Source organism: Nanorana parkeri, unplaced genomic scaffold, assembly GCF_000935625.1.
Source record: "Nanorana parkeri isolate BGI_ZX_2015 unplaced genomic scaffold, ASM93562v1 scaffold8, whole genome shotgun sequence".
Taxonomy (NCBI): Eukaryota; Metazoa; Chordata; class Amphibia; order Anura; family Dicroglossidae; genus Nanorana; species Nanorana parkeri.
In genome coordinates, this window is record NW_017306276.1 from 2772061 (window position 1) to 2792382 (window position 20322).

Here is a 20322-nt window from a genome sequence, read left to right on the forward strand (position 1 = left end):
ACTGTGTTTCTAGGAACCTTCCAGGACAGCATTAGAGAGATAGGCTCCTCCCACCGGAAACAGATCACCCACACCTAGAATAAAAAGAGTCCCAGCCTAGCACACTTCCGTTAAAACATAAGAACCGAAGGATACCACATCACTACCCCCTTAAAGATGTACATCTACAGAATTATACATATGTATACCGATATATGTCAACTCCGAAAGTACGGTAACACACAGCAAGCCACACCAATAAGCGGGTGGGAATCCCTGCTGTCCTGGAAGGTTCCTAGAAACAGAGTTACCAGGTACGTAACTCCAATTTTCTCTAGTCACCTTCCAGGACAGCATTAGAGAGGATAAACGAGCACCATACTCACAATTTAGGGCGGGACCACGGCTTGCAGAACTTTCCTTCCGAAAGCCTGATCTTGGCTTGACGTCAGATCCACTCTATAGTGTTTGACGAATGTAGAAAAACTGGACCAGGTTGCTGCTCTGCAAATTTGATCTGGGGTAGCCCCAGCTCTTTCAGCCCAGGAAGCGGCCAAGGCCCTCGTGGAATGTGCCGTCACCTGCTGTGGCGTTTCCAGGTTTTGTAGAGCATATGCCTGGTGTATAGCCATTTTAATCCACCTCCCTATGGAGCTCTTGGATGCCCTTAGCCCCGACTTAGGGCCAGAAAACAGCACAAACAAATTATTGGACTTCCGAGTCTCTTTAGTCTTGTCCAGGTATTCCAGGACGCAGCGACGCACGTCGATGCCCTGCAGCGCAGCCTCCTTTTCATTTGTTGGATTAGCACAAAATGAAGGAATCACTACTTCTTGAGTCCTGTGAAATATCGAGACCACTTTAACAGCTTCTCTACTTTCTCGTCCGGAAGTAACATGCGCTCTGCCCCCGTGTGCACCCGGTAACCCAAAAATACCACCTTTTGTGACGGCAGCAATTGAGATTTCTCCGTGTTTATGAGCCAACCTAGGTTTTTCAGGTGGGGCATGGCCCCCCCCGAGGTGCATCCGGAGCGGCTCCTGGTCGCTGGCAAAAAATAGGTCGTCAAGATACGGAATGACCCCTATTCCGTGCAGCCTGAGGGGAGCCAATGCCTCCGCCAGGACCTTTGTAAACACCCTTGGTGCCGATGACAGGCCAAACGGCAGTGCCTTGTATTGAAAGTGCAACGTCTGTCCGGGCCCCTGTATTGCAAATCTTAGCAACCTCTGAGCTTCCTCCGCCATCGGTATATGCAGGTACGCATCCCTTAAGTCTACCGTGGCCAGAAACATAGCCGGGAGTAATAATTCTCTGATCGTGTAAATTGACTCCATCCTGAACCTTTTGTAGCGCACGACTTTGTTCAGGGGCTTCAGGTTCAGTATAACCCTGAATCCCCCTGACGGTTTTTTCCTTAGGAATACGTGCGAGTAAAACCCCGTCTTTTCCTTCATTACTGGCACCGAACAAATTACTTCTTGATGGAGAAGTTTTTGTATTGCTGACGTCATATCCGCAGATTTGGCAGGATCTCGAGATAGGCAGGTCACCAAAAATCTGGAGGGAGGGATTTGCAGTAGCTCTATTCTGCAACCTCTGCGTATCAGATTCAGAACATACACGCTGTCTGTAATCTGAAGCCACTGCGGGAGGAAATCCCTCAATCTTCCTCCCACGATGGCTGCCCCGTCATTGTGACTTGGGGAGCTGAGGAGGGGTAAAAAGAAAATTACTTTTCCCTTTCACCTTCTTGTTGTCCCAATTCCGATTTTTGGATTGCCCCCCCCTCTCTTTATGTGGCAGACCTCTTTTACTCGGCTGGTAACGCTGACTTTTAAAGCCTTTTTTCCCCTGTTGTTTTTTGGGGAGGGGAAATCCTTTTTTCCGATCGGCTGATCGGTCAAGCACTGTTTCCAGTTCCTGACCGAACAGGAGGTTACCGCCAAACGGAATTCCACAGAGCTTCGTCTTTGATGCCACATCTCCTGGCCACGTCTTCAACCACAGGGCTCTCCTGCTTGAGTTGATAAGGGCCGTGGTACGGGCAGAGATCCTCACCGCTTCCATAGAAGCATCCGCTATGTAGGCTACCGCCTTTTCTAGCACTGGCAGAGAATCCACAATTGTGGCCCTGTCTGTCCCCTCATTCAGATGATCTTTTAATTGTGCCAGCCAGACATCTAATGTTCTGGCCATACAAGTAACAGCCACCGCTGGCTTGAACCCGGCCCCCGCGGCTTCCCACGCCCGTCTGAGCAGTGCTTCGCCCTTTTTATCCATAGGATCTTTAAGCAGGCCCATATCTTCAAAGGACAGGTCTGTGTTCTTTGAAAATTTTGCCAGGGAAGCGTCCACCTTGGGACATTTTTCCCACACCTCCGAGTCTTCCCCTTTGAAGGGAAATCTTCTTTTTAGCTTGGAGGAAAAAAACACCTTCCGCTCTGGATCTTTCCACTCCGTGGTCACCACGTGCTTAATAGACTGGTGAACTGGGAACGTGCGGCCTTTTTTGGGCTGTAGCCCTTTATATAATCTGTCATGTATAGACAGTTCCCCTTGCTCTTCGGAGATACCCAACGTATCCCATACTGATTTGAGGAGCTCGTTGGTCTCATGCGCGGGGAACAAATATCTCCCCTGAGATGGTCCCGTGTCTTCTCCTGATTCCAACCCTGCATCCTCCTCGGAGTCAGCGGAAGAATCTGACACCGTAGCAGCCCTCTCAGAAACGCTGCTTGCCCGTGAGGCCGCCTCTCCGGCACTGTGCGGAATGACGGAAAGGAGGACATCATTTCTTGCCGCATGGAATCCAACAGATTTTTGAACATGCTGGAGGATTCATCCTTAACCAGTTCCCCAATGCAAGATTGGCATAGGGGTTTTTTGGATGTGTAGGAATACTTCTTATTGCATTGCGCACATCTCTTATTGCTTGATCGATTTGCTGCCGTTGCCCTCTGCAAGACAAAAACCGACCAAGCCATGTTAAAACCAACAGCCATCTGGCAATACTGTGTACACCCCATTTCTCATGCCCCCAACACGAGAAATAACCGGTAAAAGGAATGGGGAACTCCCCCTCTCTTACCTTAGAGCTGCCGGCACCAGGATCCCCCAGATCAATTGATGCGATCCTGGTATTAGAGTCTCCAGCTGAGCCCCTCCGACTCCAGCTCTTGTGCCCCACCATCGGTGCCCCCCCTTGCGTATGTGGGCACTGCAAGGGCCTTGCGACCCCCTGCTTCCACTGTGTTGGCCATCTGTAGCAGGGCCGAGCATTAACTGAGGCTTGGAGACGCCGGGTCATATGACCCTCGCACCCGGAAGTGACGTCAGACGCCCGCGCGGCGAGCGTCACTTCCGCCCTTACAGCTCGTCTCCTCCCTCCCCCTGTCTCCACGAGGGCCGCCGCACTGCACGTCTTCAACGGCCGACCGACTCCACACAGAGACCAGGGGATGCCGCTGTGGCCACCACCGAATGATGACCTTGTCCTCCATCCAGCAGGATCTGGTAGGAGCGCCGCACACAGCACTTGAGGCAGGGGATTAAGGACTAGGGGAACTCCTCTGAGTCCACTACACCAACAGGCTGGTTGTCCTGCATACTCTTACGCCGGGAAACCATAGGCAATTTCTTTTGGACAGTTGGGGCTGTCCCGGAAGCCCCCCTCCGTAGGTACCCCAGGTCCACTGACCCTCTGCTGTACCATGTTGGGGGGAAGCCCCTGCTCACTAGCACGTAGGCCTAGGAAAAAAATAACAAATGTTACGATGTCCTGCTCGGCCGGAGGAAACACAAAATAACTGAAGTGTGCTAGGCTGGGACTCTTTTTATTCTAGGTGTGGGTGATGTGTTTCCTGTTTCCGGTGGGAGGAGCCTATCTCTCTAATGCTGCCCTGGAAGGTGACTAGAGAAAAATGAAATCACACAAAGAGGTCTGTCAAGGTAGTTAGAAGCACAGGTGATCTTAAGCCCACAAGGTTAGAAGACATGTTTTCAGTAGAGGAAATAATATATTCAAGACATTTTCTGCTGGGTTTTTCTGGCACTCTTACTTGATCATATTATGTGGATTCTCGTTCTATACAGTTACACCAATATTAAACAATTTGCCATTATCATAGGTCTATTCTCTACAACTTACCCACGTGGTCATCAGCCTTTGTATGCAAGTCCTTGCCAATCATAGGATCAGTTGGTGCAGCAATGGAAGATGTCTCTGCATTGTTGCAAAGCTTGGAGAAGAGGCTCCGCACAATCTGCCAGGTAAAGAAATTAAAAGAATGAAATGGATCTTTATCACAGTTTGGATAATACTTTAGCCATTATTTTCATTTTTACTAAAACTTTAGCAGGCAGAATCTGGAGCAGCTATGCAGAGAAACCAGCTTCTCTCTTCAGTTTAGCTTTGAAAATAAAAGAAAGAAGCTGATAGATTTCATGCACATCTGCTCCAGATTTTGCCTGCTCCAGTCTTAGTAAATTTGCTTTACTTATAGGCAGTGATGACAGCATGTGAGGCCTCAATGGGAAAATATTCTCCTTTTCAGAAGTCTACAAATCAATAGCTTGTGAGCCAAAAGTTCCTCTCAAAAAGTTTGATGCCGCTTTTGGTAGTATCTTTACGGGGTCTTACAATGTAATGTGCTTTATCTCTCTTTTTGAAAGCTTGCTGCGATATGCCTTATCCTCTCAAAATCATATGATCAAGCAATGTTTGCAATATTTACCTGATGATTGCCCAAATGTCTGACGGAAAGGTTTTCCTGGATGTTGCTTTTTTTTTACACTTATGGGCATATTTATAAAGCAGTGAATCTGACATTCGCTGCAGGTGAATCTCCCAGGTGCATGCGTTTAAAATTACAATAATTGATTCACCACCAGTGGATGTTTGGTGCAATGCTTTCTAAATAGACCCCTTGATGTGGCTAAAGGTGCCCATACACTGTACGATTCTCGTACGAGAATCGCGGGAAACCGCGATCGTACGAGAATCGTACAGTGTATGGAAGGCGTGCAACCGTTTCTACTGTACGGTCGCACGTCTTCCGTCGAACAAGCAGGCTTGAAAACCGCCGAGAATCGTACGATTCTCGGCGGGTTAGTGGCCTGCTTGTTCGACAACTGCCGAACGGGCCGGTGTGCGCACGCGCACACTGCCCGTTTGCAGTGATCGGATGCCCGCCCCTCACTGCGGTCATCGGAAGCCCGACCCTCAGGGGGGCGGGCTTTCGATGATCGCAAGTACGATCTGCCCGTCCAAGATGGGCAGATCGTACGAGCTTTCAATGAGCTTACAACCATCGCAAGACAAAAGTCTTGCGATGGTCGTAAGGTGCATGGGCACCTTTGCTGTCATTCTTTATACAGCAAGACAAGTGGTTAACAAACTGAAACAAGCTGCGCACCTAGTAAATTAAAAAAAAAAAAAAAACAAGACTTTACAGACTGCAGAGCAGTGAAGTCACTTACCACAGCATCCTTATTATCAAAGGGCTTCATTCTAGAAGTCTCATCATTAGCTTGAGCTTACAAAAAAAAAAAAAGGGAGGGGAAAAAAATATACACAGTGAAAGCTCTCAAAGTAACCAATCATATAGTAGAAATGTAGATGGCAATGATATTAGTCCACATTCCTTTCTCAATATCAGTGTTATTGGTATCTTATTTGAGAAGAAGCATCTAGAAGTATCTATATCTCTATCATAACTATTACTATTTAAGTCAGGGCAAAGCACAGGAAAAGCCAAAGCCACAATAACAGAGAAATATTCCTAAAACTTCCATAAACACGACGTGGGCTTGACTTACCAATTATCACTGTTGGAGAGGGTGGTGTTGCTAAAGAGCTTGACCAGGACATCTCAGGGTCTGCCTCTGCACCAAGACTTTCTGATATACACCTTGGAGTTGTGTTCTAAAAGAGTCAATTGAATAAACACATTTTCAATATTCAAACCTCAGCAGCTTCTGAAAATATAAAAACCAAGAAGCATGACTAAACAGACTGCAACAAAAAATGCTAAATCAGTCCCGTGTCAAGTCAGATGCAGTGGACCTGATGGCTTGCATGTATTGGGGTGGCTGGTCATTCCTCAATGATTGGAAAGCCAGAAGATTCACCAGGTTATCATATTGTGTCAACCTGTATGCTACAATTGCTGCATAGCAGAAAGTATTTACTACCTTTTAGTGGGTATTACTGAAATGTCTGGTTTTCTCAATTAAGAGCTTCACTTTCCTTCTCCCGGCTGTCCAAAAAAGTAGTGGCATCAGGTCTCAAGCTGGGAGGCGTGGTGTCCATGTTCCTGAATCTTCTTAGAAATCTGGTTGGTCATACATCCTGAAGGTTGTTTTAACAGCCTGGAACGTATCTACATACAATTTATGTTCCTGTGAATGAGGGGAAGGATGTTCTGCCAACTGTGAATGGAGAATTCTGTCTCTGCTGAAGATAGACATCAAGTAGAGTCTGAAGGTGCCATTTTGGATGTTACATGGGAAAAGGCCTCCTTGGTTTAGGGCTGGCATTACTCTTAGCTTTGGCCCCGTAAGCACCATTGTCTTCCACAGGTGCAAGCGTATACATTTGCCTGTCACTAGATGTATTTATAAATGCCCGCCATCTAGGTTAGCATGTGCATGCCAACCTTCCCCTCCCCTGTTATGACAGCTATACACATATCTTCTTAATGGATTATTGTTGCGGCTAAAACAAATTCTTAAAATGTTTTCAAGTCGTAAAGATTTCAAATTAATATTTAAGTGGATGAGCCATCAGAGTTCAATTCGAAGTTTCAATCACAAAAATTGTGCCTCAAAGCTGTAATTTCCCTAGGTAATCTACAATGCTCTAGGAAACTCTTGCCGTGTATTACATAGCAAAACAAAAAATATGTAACAGTTTGTAAATGCTTAAAAAAAACCCCCCACTATAGTTTCTTTTTACATAAAAATGTTAAGTCCAGGACATTCGTATTTAAAAATTGGTGCTGCGGCATCTCATTGCAATGAAATCAATGATGGCAGTAAAATGGCCACCCCTTCCCCATTCACAGTACAAAATAATTAAAAAAAAAAAAAAACTCACCCTGATCAACTTTGGCGTGCAACACAGACTATCAAACACATCTGAAAGGCATAAAATTGATTAATAAGAGCTTGTACATCAAGACCATTATAATCTAAAGAATAGAGAGAACTACTCACCATTTTTCCCATCTCTCTGGGGTGTTCTGTGTGTGTACTTCTTATCCCAAAGAGGAGTCTTAAATATCTCCCTCATGACACTAGGACTGAAAACATCAGGGTCACATACAGGTGAAACTCGATTAGAATATCGTGCAAAGTTAATTTATTTCACTAATGCAACTTAAAAGGTGAAACTAATATATGAGAGAGACTCATTACATGCAAAGCAAGATAATTCAAGCCGTGATTTGTCATAATTGTGATGATTATGGCGTACAGCTCATGAAAACCCCAAATCCACAACCTCAAAAAAGTAGATTATTACATGCAATCAATAAAACAAGGATTGTACATAGAACAATATCGGACCTCTGAAAAGTACAAGCATGCATATGTACTCAGTACTAGGTTTGGGCCCCTTTTGCAGCACTTACTGCAATTACTTTTGCACGATATTCTAATTATTCGAGTTTCACCTGTACATTAAACAAAATTGCTGGACTACAAAGGACTGACTAACAGTATCAGTTTGGTTTTTGTACTGGTCTTTATGCGTATAGTTCCATATTGTGCACTAGTAAATGACAGTACGGCTACAACACAAATGTATCCAAACAGAGCCTAGAAACAGTACTGACCTATTCAAATGGTCAGAAAGCATTACCTATGATTATGACACTGTCTTGAGGTACCAAAGACTTCATTATGAGGAAGCTGTGTTGAATCTCCAGGACTTCCTTCTGGTCTATTGACCCTTCTGACATTTTCTATTTACAAAAAAATAAAAATAATAATATTTATATGTATACACATTATAGATGATAAATGAAAGGTGGCACTAAAACAAGTCAACAAGCATGTGATACATAAAGTTCTAGTAAGGGCCTTGTTAGGTTATAGAGACTGAACATCATTTTATACTTGTCTGAAGAGGTGGCGTTCATTAAGGAGTCAGTGAGTGGCAAAGTGAAGAAGAGTTAATCACCGGCACACGCAGAATATTTTTCACTTGAATCTTCTTTACATTCATTAAATCATCACAAATACCAACGTTTTGGGGCCACATAGGGACCTTTCATCAGGGCAACACTATCGATACTGTGTCCACCTGATAAAGGGACCCTGTGTGGCCCCAAAACATTGGTATTTGTGATGTTATGTGACGATTTAATAAATGTAAAGAAGATTCAAGTGAAAATATTCCGTGTGTGCTGGTGATGAACCCTTCTTCAATTTGAAGTCCTGCACGGTGCCATCCGTGAAATCACTATAAGCACCACCCTTAACAGAAAGTCGTGCGGATGGTTTGAAACACAAGGTAGGCAAAAGCAATTCAGAGGGGAGGCAACTGAGAAATATGCAAGAAGTTTGTGGGGCAATTGTCATTGTTAACTGCTCGCTCTTCTGACCTGCACTTTCACCTTGAAAGGCCCCCCTCAAAAACATTGACACGCTTGAAATAATGGAAGAGAAGCTCCAGCCTTACTTACGAAGCCCTGCCTATAGTATATCAGTTGTTGCAGAACACTGCACCACCAACGTCCCACATCCTGCCTATGAAATGTGTATACATCTATCCCGGAGTGAAGAGGTGATTACGTTGCAGCACAGAAGATGCAGAGGTACAGTTTGGATTACCTACAGTAGTGAGCAGATCATAGTGGAGATAGGGTCGGCAAAACATTGCAGGTTACTCCAGGGACTCATGCAGAATGTTAAAGAACAGAGAGAAAAGAAAGTACTTCAGCTTAATTTTAAGAATACTTAGATTATGACAACAGGAAACACTACTAACTTCAAAGTAGAGCTGCAGCTAACGATTATTTTCAATATCGATTAGTTAGCCGATTATTAAGTTCAATTACTCGATAACAAATAAAATACATTTTTAAAAATGGCTCCAGTGATGGACTACTAGTTTGTATTGAGATTGCAGTCCATCACAGGAGCAAGCTTGGAGCGGTGGAAGTAAAAAAAATAGTGAAATGAAAAGTGTAAAATTATACAGCAATGAATGCAGAATGGCACCGGCTGTAGAGGAATACAACAAATCCCAGCAATACATTATACATACAATGTATAATGTTTTGCTGGGATTTGTAGTCCTCTATAGCTGATGGTATTATATACAGCACAATCTACCTTCAGCTATAGAGGAATACAAATCCCACTATCCCAGCAATACATTATAGAGCACCATGTGGGGGGGTGCAGGCTTACCTGAGCAGTCTTCCAGCAACTTGCTTCTGAGATCGGCCTGTCTATCGGCGGCTGTCATCCCCCCACACCTGCTCCTCCTTACTTCTTCTTCTCCCCGCGTCCCTGTGCCGATCGTGGATGTGGGCGAGCGGTGAGCATGAGGCGGTGTGTTGTGTGGATGTGGGTGGGCCGGTCTGGCAGTGGCAAGCGTGAGGTGGGGAGGAGGTGCGGCGCGCAGCTTGTGTGGAGCCATGAACAGGGCCAACTAATCAGGGGCCGATTAATCGATGATTGAAAAAGTTGACAACTTTTACAATAATCGATTATGTCGATTAGTTGTTGCAGCCCTACTTAAAAGTAGACGGTGTAGATGCAGAAATAGTTGACAGCAGCGTTTCTCAACCAGTGTGCCGCAGGGAGATATTATTACAACAATTTCTAAAAAAGGTATTAGCCTGCCCTTTTCCACTTCTCCCCTTCCCACTAAGGGAGCTAGCAACAGACTGCTGCTTAGCAACAGATGACGTCAGCCATCACTATAAATGCTGTCGGCGGCAGGGAAGCAGTGCCAGAAGTCACCCTGTCTTCTGAGAATGAGGAAGCAGGAAAGGACGGGATGGGAGAGGATGTTCGCCGGTGAGGAGAGGGATAAGCCATGGGGAATCCCCCCTCTTAGGGTTTAATCGGTTCTATGCGATTAACACATGCTACTGTGTGTTAAAGTGCGGCAGATGCATTCCCTTGGTATTTATTTAAATGGCACAGCAAATGCACCTCCCGCTCACAATGCGCTTCACCGCACTACAATGCATGGTACAGCAATACCATGTAGTGTGGTTGAAAAAAGTAGTGCATACATGCGATGTGCTTGCGGTGCCATTACTTGTTAATGGCACCCCAAATGCACGCAGTAAATGGCATGTTTTTGTCTGTGCACTGATGCATGTCAAATGCGCACAAAGCTGCGTCCGCACTCCGTGCTGTCTGGTTAATGAGTTTCAGGGGCACGCCCCTTCCTCAGAACTCGGGAAGAGGGTGTGCCCCTGAAATGCGTTAACCAGACAGCACAGAGTGCGGACTTGAAGCCGGAGGCGAACCGGCAGACGGGACGGATGGTGCTATGTGAAACGGGCTTGCGTGCCCCTACCGAGAGGAGTTTCATATACGCTTGAATACTTATATCTTGTAAGTAAATTATTTTAAACCTTTTAAGAATAAAACGCGAATACACTTAGATTGGGCGCCCTTGTGTTTGTTTGTTTTGAACAATTACAGGTCAATTACAGGTACATTTGAAGTGCACATGACCTCTAAACTGTATCAACCTGTTTCAAGCTGCTGACAAGAAAAAAAACCAACAATCAGATGCCTCTTACCTGCTACAGGCTGATTTTTAGGTAGATCTCTTGCTGGTGAAAGGAAAAGGGGTGAACACAGGCTTTGTTCTTTAAATATGATTGGTGTGGAGTCAAGTTGGCTGTAGTTGGGCTGTTTATGTTTGGGGGTCTTAAAAAGGCAGTCATCCAGATCTTCCGCTCTCTTCTCTTCATCCACACACAACTTGGGCTGCCTCTGCACAGCTTCTGCAGTGAGCTCCTCAAACCAGTTCACGCTAATAGGCCCTAGATCTGTAAGAAAGATTGCAATATTGTAAAAGACAAAATCTCAACAACATGGCAGCACAAAAGAAAAAACTTATTTTTGTACTCAGCGTAAAATCATTTGTATGGAGACCATTGAGGGACACAGGAAGTATTGTACTGTCCAGTTATACTGCCACCTACAGAAGGACTGGAGACTGGCAAACAAAAGATTGTAGACCAGCCGTGGATGACCCCTCCTACTCCCAGAATAACTCTGGCAAAGCAGGACCAGGAGAATGATCACTAATGTAGAGCGGTGGGACCTGTATCCATCAATGGACTCCACGAAAAGGATTTTAGTGAGTACAATAATTCTATTTTCTTTCTTGTCCTGTGAGGAACACAGGAAGACTTGTACTGTTGGAACATCCAAAAGCAGTCCACCTAAGGAGTTGGCAACAGCAAACAAAACGATAACAAGCCACAAAAAAAACCCTAAAAGACAAAAACAGGGACTGCCTGCAGCTCAAAGAGTCACCTAAAGGACCTTATGTCCAAACCTGGCATCAGATGAGGCCTGAACATCCACTTGGTAAATCTTGGAGAGTATGTGAACAGAAGACCTGGTGGCAGCCTTGCAATTTTGAGAAACAGTAGCCTGATGCCAAAGAGCCCTAAGGTACCCACAGATCTAGTAAAGTGTGCCAAGTCAGGAAAAGGTGGCACCCGAGTCTTAAGGTCATAAGGTTGGATGATGGTCTGTCTGAGCCAATGAGAAATGGTGGATAAAGAAGCTGATTTGCCCCTATGGATAATGTCGGGATTGACCAACAGTCACTCTTTCTAAAGGGAGCAGTGGCTGCAAAATAAACTCTTACATCCCAAACTACATCCAGGAGGGAAGGTCTGCTTCTGATAGACAGGAGCCAAACAGAGGGACAAAGCATGATGTCCTGATTGAGGTGAAAGGCCGAAACTATCCAGGTCTCTAGTACAGTTTCTAGTACCCTCCCTATTTTTGTATCGTCTGCAAACACGGAAACATGGCTATTTATTCCCTCCCCGATGTCATTAATAAATAGGTTGAACAGTATCGGACCCAGCACAGATCCTTGAGGCACACCGCTCATTACACTAGCCCAGTCCGAAAAGGTGCCATTTACAGATACTCTCTGGACACGTTCCCGTAGCCAGTTCTCTATCCACGTACACACCACCTCATCTATGCCCATAGCCCTCAGCTTGTGAAGTAAGCGCTTGTGTGGTACCGTATCAAATGTCTTTGAGAAATCCAGGTATACCACATCTACCGGCTTCCCTCCATCCATATCTCTGCTTACCCCCTCATAAAAAGTTAGCAAGTTAGTCAGGCAGGAACGGTCTTTCCTGAACCCATGCTGATTGTCATTAACTATGCCCTTATCCTTAACAAATTTTACCAAATAGTCCTTAATTATACCTTCTAACAGTTTACAAACTACCGATGTTAGACTGACCGGCCTATAGTTCCCTGGTTGGCATCTTGCCCCCTTTTTGAATATTGGAACTACCGTAGCCCTCCGCCAATCACATGGTGCCCTACCAGTCACTAAGGATTCCTTAAAAATTAGGAATAATGGTCTTGTTATAACCTGGCTTAGTTCCCTAAGTACCTTGGGGTGCAGGTTATCCGGACCCACTGCTTTATTTGCATTGAGCATTTTAAGTCTATGTTCTATTCCGCTTTCCGTCAACCATTGTGGTATATTATCGATTGAACTATGTGTTTTACCACGTACGTCGAACCCGTTTCCCTCCCGAGTGTATATTGAGGAGAAAAAAGCGTTCAGCGCCTCGGCCCTCTCCTTGTCGTTTGTGAGTAACTTCCCGTTTTCGCCCTTTATTGGGCCTATCTGCTCCTTTCTCACCTTTTTACTGTTAATATATTGGTAGAATTTTTTAGGTTTTTTTTTTTTTTACTATCTGCGGTGATATGCTTTTCGCACTCAGTTTTAGCTGCCCGGATTTCTAGTTTGCATTTTTTGTTACATTCCTTGTATTTAAGAAACGCCAATGCCGTCCCTTCCGTCTTATATTTTATAAATGCCATTCTCTTTGCCTTAACATGTAGTTTTACAGTTTTATTTAGCCATATCGGGAGGATTGGTGATAAAGCTTTAGTGGAGACACCTTTTTTCCAAGATCACGCTGACAGAAGTGAATTTCCCTTTCTAGGGGCAGATTTCCTCCTACTTCCTGTTCTCTGAAGGACAGGAAGCGAGATTAAATCTTTCTAATGAGGATACAGACAGCAGTAAAAACCTCACAGTGACCAGGAAGAACAGGTGAGCACCCCTCGTCTGCACGTCTAACAAGAGCCAACTTCCTGTAATGTACGTATAGTACTACAAATCAGACCCAAAAAGGTAGGCACTCCTCATCGGCCCGAGGGCGATAGCATTACAACTACCCCTGCTGTACAGTAATAGCCTCCGTTTGTAACTCAGGGACTGACTCTACACTGACATGTATCTCTTTATGACAGTAGAGGCTCTGTATGTCTCTTGTACCATACATTCTTCTCCTTACCCGTCTGCGGTTTCTTCCTGACTGTACATTGAGTTGAGAAATCCATGCCAGGACGTGGTAACTCCTGTGTGCATGTGCGGGAATGATGTCATGTTGGACAAAGACTCTGAACCCGAGGAAGATTGGGTGAAGATGGAAGTGATGACTATGGAGGGGTGTGGGGGGCAGCAGACATCATGTCACTGGAATGTGGCATAATGTGTTATTATTCTGTGCATACCTGTACATTATGGAAAACACTCCTGGGGCCCCAAATTTGACTTATAAATTTACCTAATAAATAATGATCCCACTGTGCTGCCCTCAATGTACTATGACATCAGTGTCTGTACTCGGACATATACAGAACGCCCAGTGTATGGGCAGCTTTAGGGCCCAGTCACACCATAAAGAGTGCGTTCCAGAGCGTTCGGCCTCTGGAACGCAACCCGGCCGGCTCACTTTGTTTTTGGGCGGCGCATTTAAGTCAATGGCACCGCAACCCTGCTTCCAGTGCGATCGCCGGAACCCGAACGCGTGGTACATTAGTGCCTGCGTTCTGGTCCAGTGCGATCTGCAAAAAATGCTGTATGCACTACTTTTTGCAGATCGCACTGGACCAGAACGCAGGCACTAATGTACCACGCATTCGAGTGCCAGCAATTGCACTGCGGGTTGTGGGCGTGGCTGCAGTGCCATTGACTTCAATGCACTGCCACACTCCCTCCCGCCCCAAAACAAAGTGAGCCGGCCAGGTTGTGTTCCAGAGGCCGAACGCTCTGGAACGCACTCTTTACGGTGTGACTGGGCCCTTACTCTCTGGGTTCATGAGGATTCTTGTGCCAAGAACCTGCAGGCAGATGCGGTCATCTGTCCGCATGTGATCGTACTTGGATGTGTCTGCTGTCAGCCTGACATTCACTGGCCACATGTGAACGGACACTCCTGGGATTCCTACCAGAAGAATCTGCAAGTTCCTGGGACAGGATTCCCCAGCCGCACACAATAACCCGGGGTACATGTAGCATTAAGGTGCCCATACACTGCTCGATTCTCGTACGAGAATCGCGGGAAATCCCGCGATCGTACGAGAATCGAGCAGTGTGAACGGAGACGTGCGACCGTTTCTACTGTACGGTCGCACGTCTTCCGTCGAACCAGCATGTTCGAAAACTAGCCGGGAATCGTACGATTCTCGGTTGGTTAGAACGGGCCGGTGTGCACACGCGCACACTGCCCGTTCAGCATTGCGGTCATCGGAAGCCCGCCCCTCAGGGGGGAGGGCTTGCGATGATCGAGAGTGCGATCTGCCTGTCCAAGATAGGCAGATCGTACGTTTTTTAAATCCCTTTACAACCATCGCAAGACTAAGGTCTTGCGATGGTTGTACAGTGTATGGCCACCTTTAGACATCAATAATACAGGTGCTGTTACTTATAGCAACCAAATGAATAGTTCAGAGACCATCAAGTCCTTTCTTTCCACACAGCAGCCCATTGCATTCCCCAGAGTGTCCCTGCCCCAGGCTCACACAGTATATAGAGTATACACCTCTGCCGCTGTCATGACTTCGTGCACTCTGCAGATGTTAGAGGAGGAAAACCAGAGACAGACACACACAATGTACCCAGCACAGTACCTGAGGCCGCACAGTGTGCATGGAGGAGGTGCATGAAGACGGAGCTCCCCATCTGTACAGAGGCCATGTTTGTATGATCACAGTGCTGGAGAAGCGCAGAGCGGGGGCCACACATGAAACAACCGCTGAGGGGCCCCGGCCATAACTTGCAATGTCTGTATGAACACTAGTACACACTTCAACTTCCCGCTACCTGAAGAGCCGCCCCCACACCAGCAACAGCCAATCAGAGAGCTTCTCCCATACCGAGCCGGCCTCGATGCCGATGGAACAAGTCCTGTGATTGGCTGTGGCGTTCTTCTGGACTACACTGCCCGATGAAAGTTAGGGTGAACTGCGGCGAGGAGTGTTTAGCGGTCGGAGGATTACTCAGTCCACGGCGGTCGGCTTTCCTTTTCTGACCCCATGTTATCCCCTCATGTAGGACGGATGTATAGATCTCTATAAATAAACTAGCAGATATGATAAGCCTTCTCTATATAGAAGGACAGCCTGGAAATGTATGACACATAATCTGTATGTGAAGAAAAACTACCAATGTGCCCCATAGCAAGTGTACACAATGTTTAAAGGGGAACTGCAGCTGAAATCAAATAAATCAGCAGCTACAAGATCTGCCCAAGGGGTCCTGCGTGGTCCTCGCCCCCACATTCTTTGCAGCGTCTCTTATACATGCCGCCATCTTGAAGTCAGCAGACGCCTGTCCAATTCTGATCACTCAGCCGGCCCCTGCGGAAGCGCTGCTGCACATGTGCAAGACCAGCAGACTGCATGTAGACTGTCCTGACACCTCCCCTCCCAGGACGCTGCGGGTGTCAGGGGTTTCCTCATCCCTGCCTAGGTAAGGGAGTGAGCACCACCAAATAAAAAGATACTCAGCCAGACACCCCACCCTGCAAAGAATGGCCAGGGAGAGGACGCCAATGATGCCGAGCTTTATTTTCAGGTGATGGTCTGTTATAAAGAAGAACTTTGGGGACAAGTTTTATTACCCCTCGCAGTGGGTCTATCCTGCACTGTAAGGACCCATTCACACCAATTGCAGTGTGTTCCAGAGCGGCAGCTGCTGGAATGCACAGCGATCGCTCACTAAACTTCCCCACGCGTTCTGGGGCGGGAGGGGGCATGGCAGTGCATTGAAGTCAATGGCACCGCAGCCACGCCCCCTGCCTGCAGTGCGATTGGACGCGTGGCAAAACATAGAGCATGCAGCATTTTTTCTGATCTCACTGGACCGAAACACAGACATAAAAAGGCTCCAACAGCCATTGATCCACGAGAAAGCTAAACGCGTTTCACACTAGAAGTGCTGATTCATAAGCTCTACGTGTTAGATTGTCCGTGTGTAGTTTAGGGTCACCACACACGTTACAAGCTGACTATACAATTATTGTACAATCAATTTTAGATTTACCAAAACAATGTAATACGAGGACCTCCCGAATCCATCCAATCAGGCCGGTCCTTGTACTACATAGAACAAAGAGATTGTACAATCAGATTGTATAGTGTGTGCTGAGCTTCAGGGAGACCACAGACAGACAGATGTCACCATGGAATTTATCACTGTCATACGACTGATGAGATGGCGCAGGCAGTTCAAGGGTTAAGTCACCTTTATAATAAACTGTGCAGTGCCGTCCAGGGGCCCCATTCGTTTACAAATCACAGAACTGTTTAGAGAAATTGAGTTTCGTTTAAATCCAGGAGCATCCACCATTCTCACTGGGCAGCCTGCTGGGCACCACACTGCTCCTTCTTCAATAGTCTCCCTGCATCAACAATCGAGGTTCATTGCACTCCCACTGACACCAACAATCGGGGTTCATTGCACTCCCACTGACACCAACAATCGGGGTTCATTGCACTCCCACTGACACCAACAATCGGGGTTCATTTCAATGAGATATAGATGGCAAACAACCCTAAACACCTGACATCGCTTTTAACCTTCTTTATTCAAGATGAAGAGAAACAGTTTAGATTTTGAATGAAATGTGACAATTGTGTACAATGTGACTGACAAGTAAGGATGGGCTGCCTGTTCGAGTCGACAATAGGTTCGACTCGAACATTGCATGTTCTAGCGTTCGCCGAACATTATGGGATGTCCGCGGAGGCTGCGCTATTGTGTGCTGTGCTTTGATCGCTGACATGACGAAAGCTCTCCACACACATTACAATCTGATTGTACAACTCATTTAGCAAAATCTATGTAGTGTAAGAGCCCGCATGATTAGATACAGAACGGCAGACATTGGGTAGGTCCTATTACAGAGTTTGGGTCAATCTAAAAATGATTGCACAGAGTAGGTCTGCAACAACTAATCGATTATAATTGATAATGAAAATCGTTGTCAATCGATTAGTTGAATGTTTCTCCCCGTGCTGGCGCTGCCTCTCCATTGTTCCCCGTGCTGCCTCTCTGTTGCTCCCCGTGCTGGCGCTGCCTCTCCCTTGTTCCCCCGTGCTGCCTCTCTGTTGCTCCCCGTGCTGGTGCTGCCTCTCCCTCGTTCCCCCGTGCTGCCTTTCTGTTGTTCCCCGTGCTGGCGCTGCCTCTCTGTTGTTCCCCGTGCTCACGCTGCCTCTCCGTTGCTCCCCGTGCTGGCGCTGCCTCTCCGTTGCTCCCCATGCTCGCTTTGCCTCTCTGTTGCTCCAGTGCTCACGCTGCCTCTCCCTTGTTCCCCGTGCTGGCGCTGCCTTTCCGTTGCTGACCGTGTACGTGCTGCCTCTCTACTGTTCCCTGTGCTTGCGCTGCCTCTCCCTTGTTCCCCGTACTCACGCTGCCTGTCGCTCCCCGTACTCACGCTGCCTCTCCCTTGTTCCCCGTGCTGCCTCTCTGTTGCTCCCCGTGCTGCCGCTGCCTCTCCCTTGTTCCCCGTGCTGCCTCTCTGTTGCTCCCCGTGCTGCCGCTGCCTCTCCCTTGTTCCCCGTGCTGCCTTTCTGTTGCTCCCCGTGCTGGTGCTGCCTCTCTGTTGCTCCCCGTGCTGGTGCTGCCTCTCTGTTGCTCCCCGTGATGGTGCTGCCTCTCTGTTGCTCCCCGTGCTGGTGCTGCCTCTCCGTTGCTCCCCATGCTGCCTCTCTGTTGCTCCCCGTGCTAGCGCTGCCTGTCTGTTGCCATCCAGCAGCTAGGAGAAATAGCCAGCCTCCTATTGGCTATTTTGAATTGCAATAGCAGGCTGTATATTGCACCCACCCACAGTCTGCTGTCAATTAGCAGAGGAGGACCTAAACGAGAACTTTCTCCTTTGGTTCCTCCTCTGCTGATTGACAGCAGGCAGTTGGCAGTGTAATTGCCAGCCTGCTATTGCAATTTGAAATATCCAATACCAGGCTGGCTATTGCTCCCAGCCACTGCCGGCTGTGTTTACATTCAGCTACCTCAGCAGGCAGCTGTCATTCCCAAGTGAGGTGGAAAAGTGACACAAGGGGGTCTAATGTCACCTTAAAGAGAACCTGTCACTGCCAATGTGCTATCACATAGGGGCTTGTAAAAAAAAAAAAAGAAGTAAAAAAAAAGTTAAATAAAATTCAATAAGAAAATATAAAAAATAAAAATAAAAGTCCCCTGTGTATGTGTGCACACTAATGGAAACACAAGTTGGGTTCACCTACATATGAAAGCGCCAATTTTGGTGTGTTATTTTAAATAAAAGGTTGGTTATTATTGGTTTGGAGTTTTTCAATTCACATTATTTTAAATCCATGAAACTAATTCAAATGTCTCATATAATCCATACAATTTTTTTTTTTAAATGTAAAAAGTTGGGAAACAAGTCATTTCACATTCCGCCCTGACACACTCTGCTGCCGAATGTGCCATTCATTTCAATGGCACCCCAAACACGCTTCCCGCCCGCAGTGTGATCGCCCGCACTGGAACGCACGGTACTGCAATGGCGTGCATTCCAGTGCGGTGCGATTACAAAAAATTATGCATGCCGTTTTATTCTGAAATAAACTTTGTAACACTCCACTTGTGTATTTTAAATAAAAGATGTTTTTTTTTTATCCGATTAGTTGATTAATCAAGAAAATAATCGGCCAACGAATAGATTATGAAAATGATCGCTAGTACAGAGATTGCAATGATCACATTGTAACGTGTATGGTGACTCTAAGAGCACCCGTGAGCTTGCTTTCATTGTCTGTGTGTTACAATGGAGGTGATTGATGACATACAACAATAATCATTGTGTGCTCCCAACCACGGGCTCACAACACACGGTACAATCTCTCCATAGAATCTCTGGACAATCAACTTTACATTTACAAAAACTCTGTAATACGAGGACCTCCCTGATCTATGCAATCAGACGGGGCCCTGCACTACAGACTTGTTGGTAGATGTACAATCAGATTGCAGCATGTATGGTGAGTCCTGGAGGTTGTCTCCACTGGCTGCACATTTTTTGCACAATGGCAATAATGCAAATTTGTGGCCCAGTACACACGCAGCGCATAACGGACAACACGTTGCATTCAAGACCACCCACACGGGGCCACCTTTAGGGCCCATTCACATGGATGGTTATTATATTCTGTTTCTGTGCACTACATTTTATTTTAGTGTATTTTATCCCACAAATACCTGTTTGATAAACATTTGTGCAAATACCGTGTGACATAAAAAATTGCAACCAGCATCTTTTAATTCTCCAGGACCTCCGCTTTCAGGAAATATATCATTGTTTGGGGGTCTGACGCAGCTTTCTAGCCAGAAATTCCGCTTTTATTATGTGTGCGCCAATAGTAAGAACATGCTCCGGTCAGGAAGGGGTTAATGAGCTCCGCGGCTGATTGTGGATGAGTGTCAGCTGTTCCGCACATTGATAAATAGCGATGTGTCCCCTCCCCCCCCCCATCACATACAGGGCAGCCATGGCCGGCTTCATGTACTCGCCATACAGCGCCTACCAGCACTTCGGGCACACCGGCCCCGCTCCGCAGCCCCCCGCCCGGAACAAGCAGCCCACCTGGAAGTCCGGCAAGAGTTCCGAGCCCTCCGACTACCTGGACAACCTGCAGAGGGCCCAACTGAAGGCCATTCTGTCCCAAGTCAACCCCAACCTCACCCCCCGTCTGCGGAGGGCCAACACCAAGGAGGTGGGGGTGCAGGTGAACCCGCGGGTGGAAGTTGGGGTACAGTGCTCTCTGGGGCCCCGCACCCTCCGT

General features: G+C 46.7%; 2 protein-coding genes across 2 annotated transcripts in view; one reads left to right on the forward strand and one right to left on the reverse strand.

The window, feature by feature from the left end:
* Positions 1-15214, reverse strand: part of BRCA2 (BRCA2, DNA repair associated) — a 65579-nt gene extending 50365 nt beyond the window's left edge. The window contains exons 1-12 of the mRNA XM_018554030.1: positions 15148-15214; positions 10755-11006; positions 7844-7946; positions 7198-7283; positions 7079-7119; positions 5800-5905; positions 5461-5516; positions 4130-4244; positions 3303-3492; positions 1913-2743; positions 561-1689; positions 366-438 (exon numbers count right to left, since the gene is read on the reverse strand). Coding sequence (XP_018409532.1) covers positions 366-438; positions 561-1689; positions 1913-2743; positions 3303-3492; positions 4130-4244; positions 5461-5516; positions 5800-5905; positions 7079-7119; positions 7198-7283; positions 7844-7946; positions 10755-11006; positions 15148-15214 — 3049 coding nt within the window. The remainder of the gene's footprint in view (positions 1-365; positions 439-560; positions 1690-1912; positions 2744-3302; positions 3493-4129; positions 4245-5460; positions 5517-5799; positions 5906-7078; positions 7120-7197; positions 7284-7843; positions 7947-10754; positions 11007-15147) is intronic.
* Positions 15215-20028: 4814 nt separating this feature from the next.
* ZAR1L (zygote arrest 1-like) overlaps positions 20029-20322 on the forward strand; it is a 7693-nt gene continuing 7399 nt past the window's right edge. The window contains exon 1 of the mRNA XM_018554045.1: positions 20029-20320. Coding sequence (XP_018409547.1) covers positions 20029-20320 — 292 coding nt within the window. The remainder of the gene's footprint in view (positions 20321-20322) is intronic.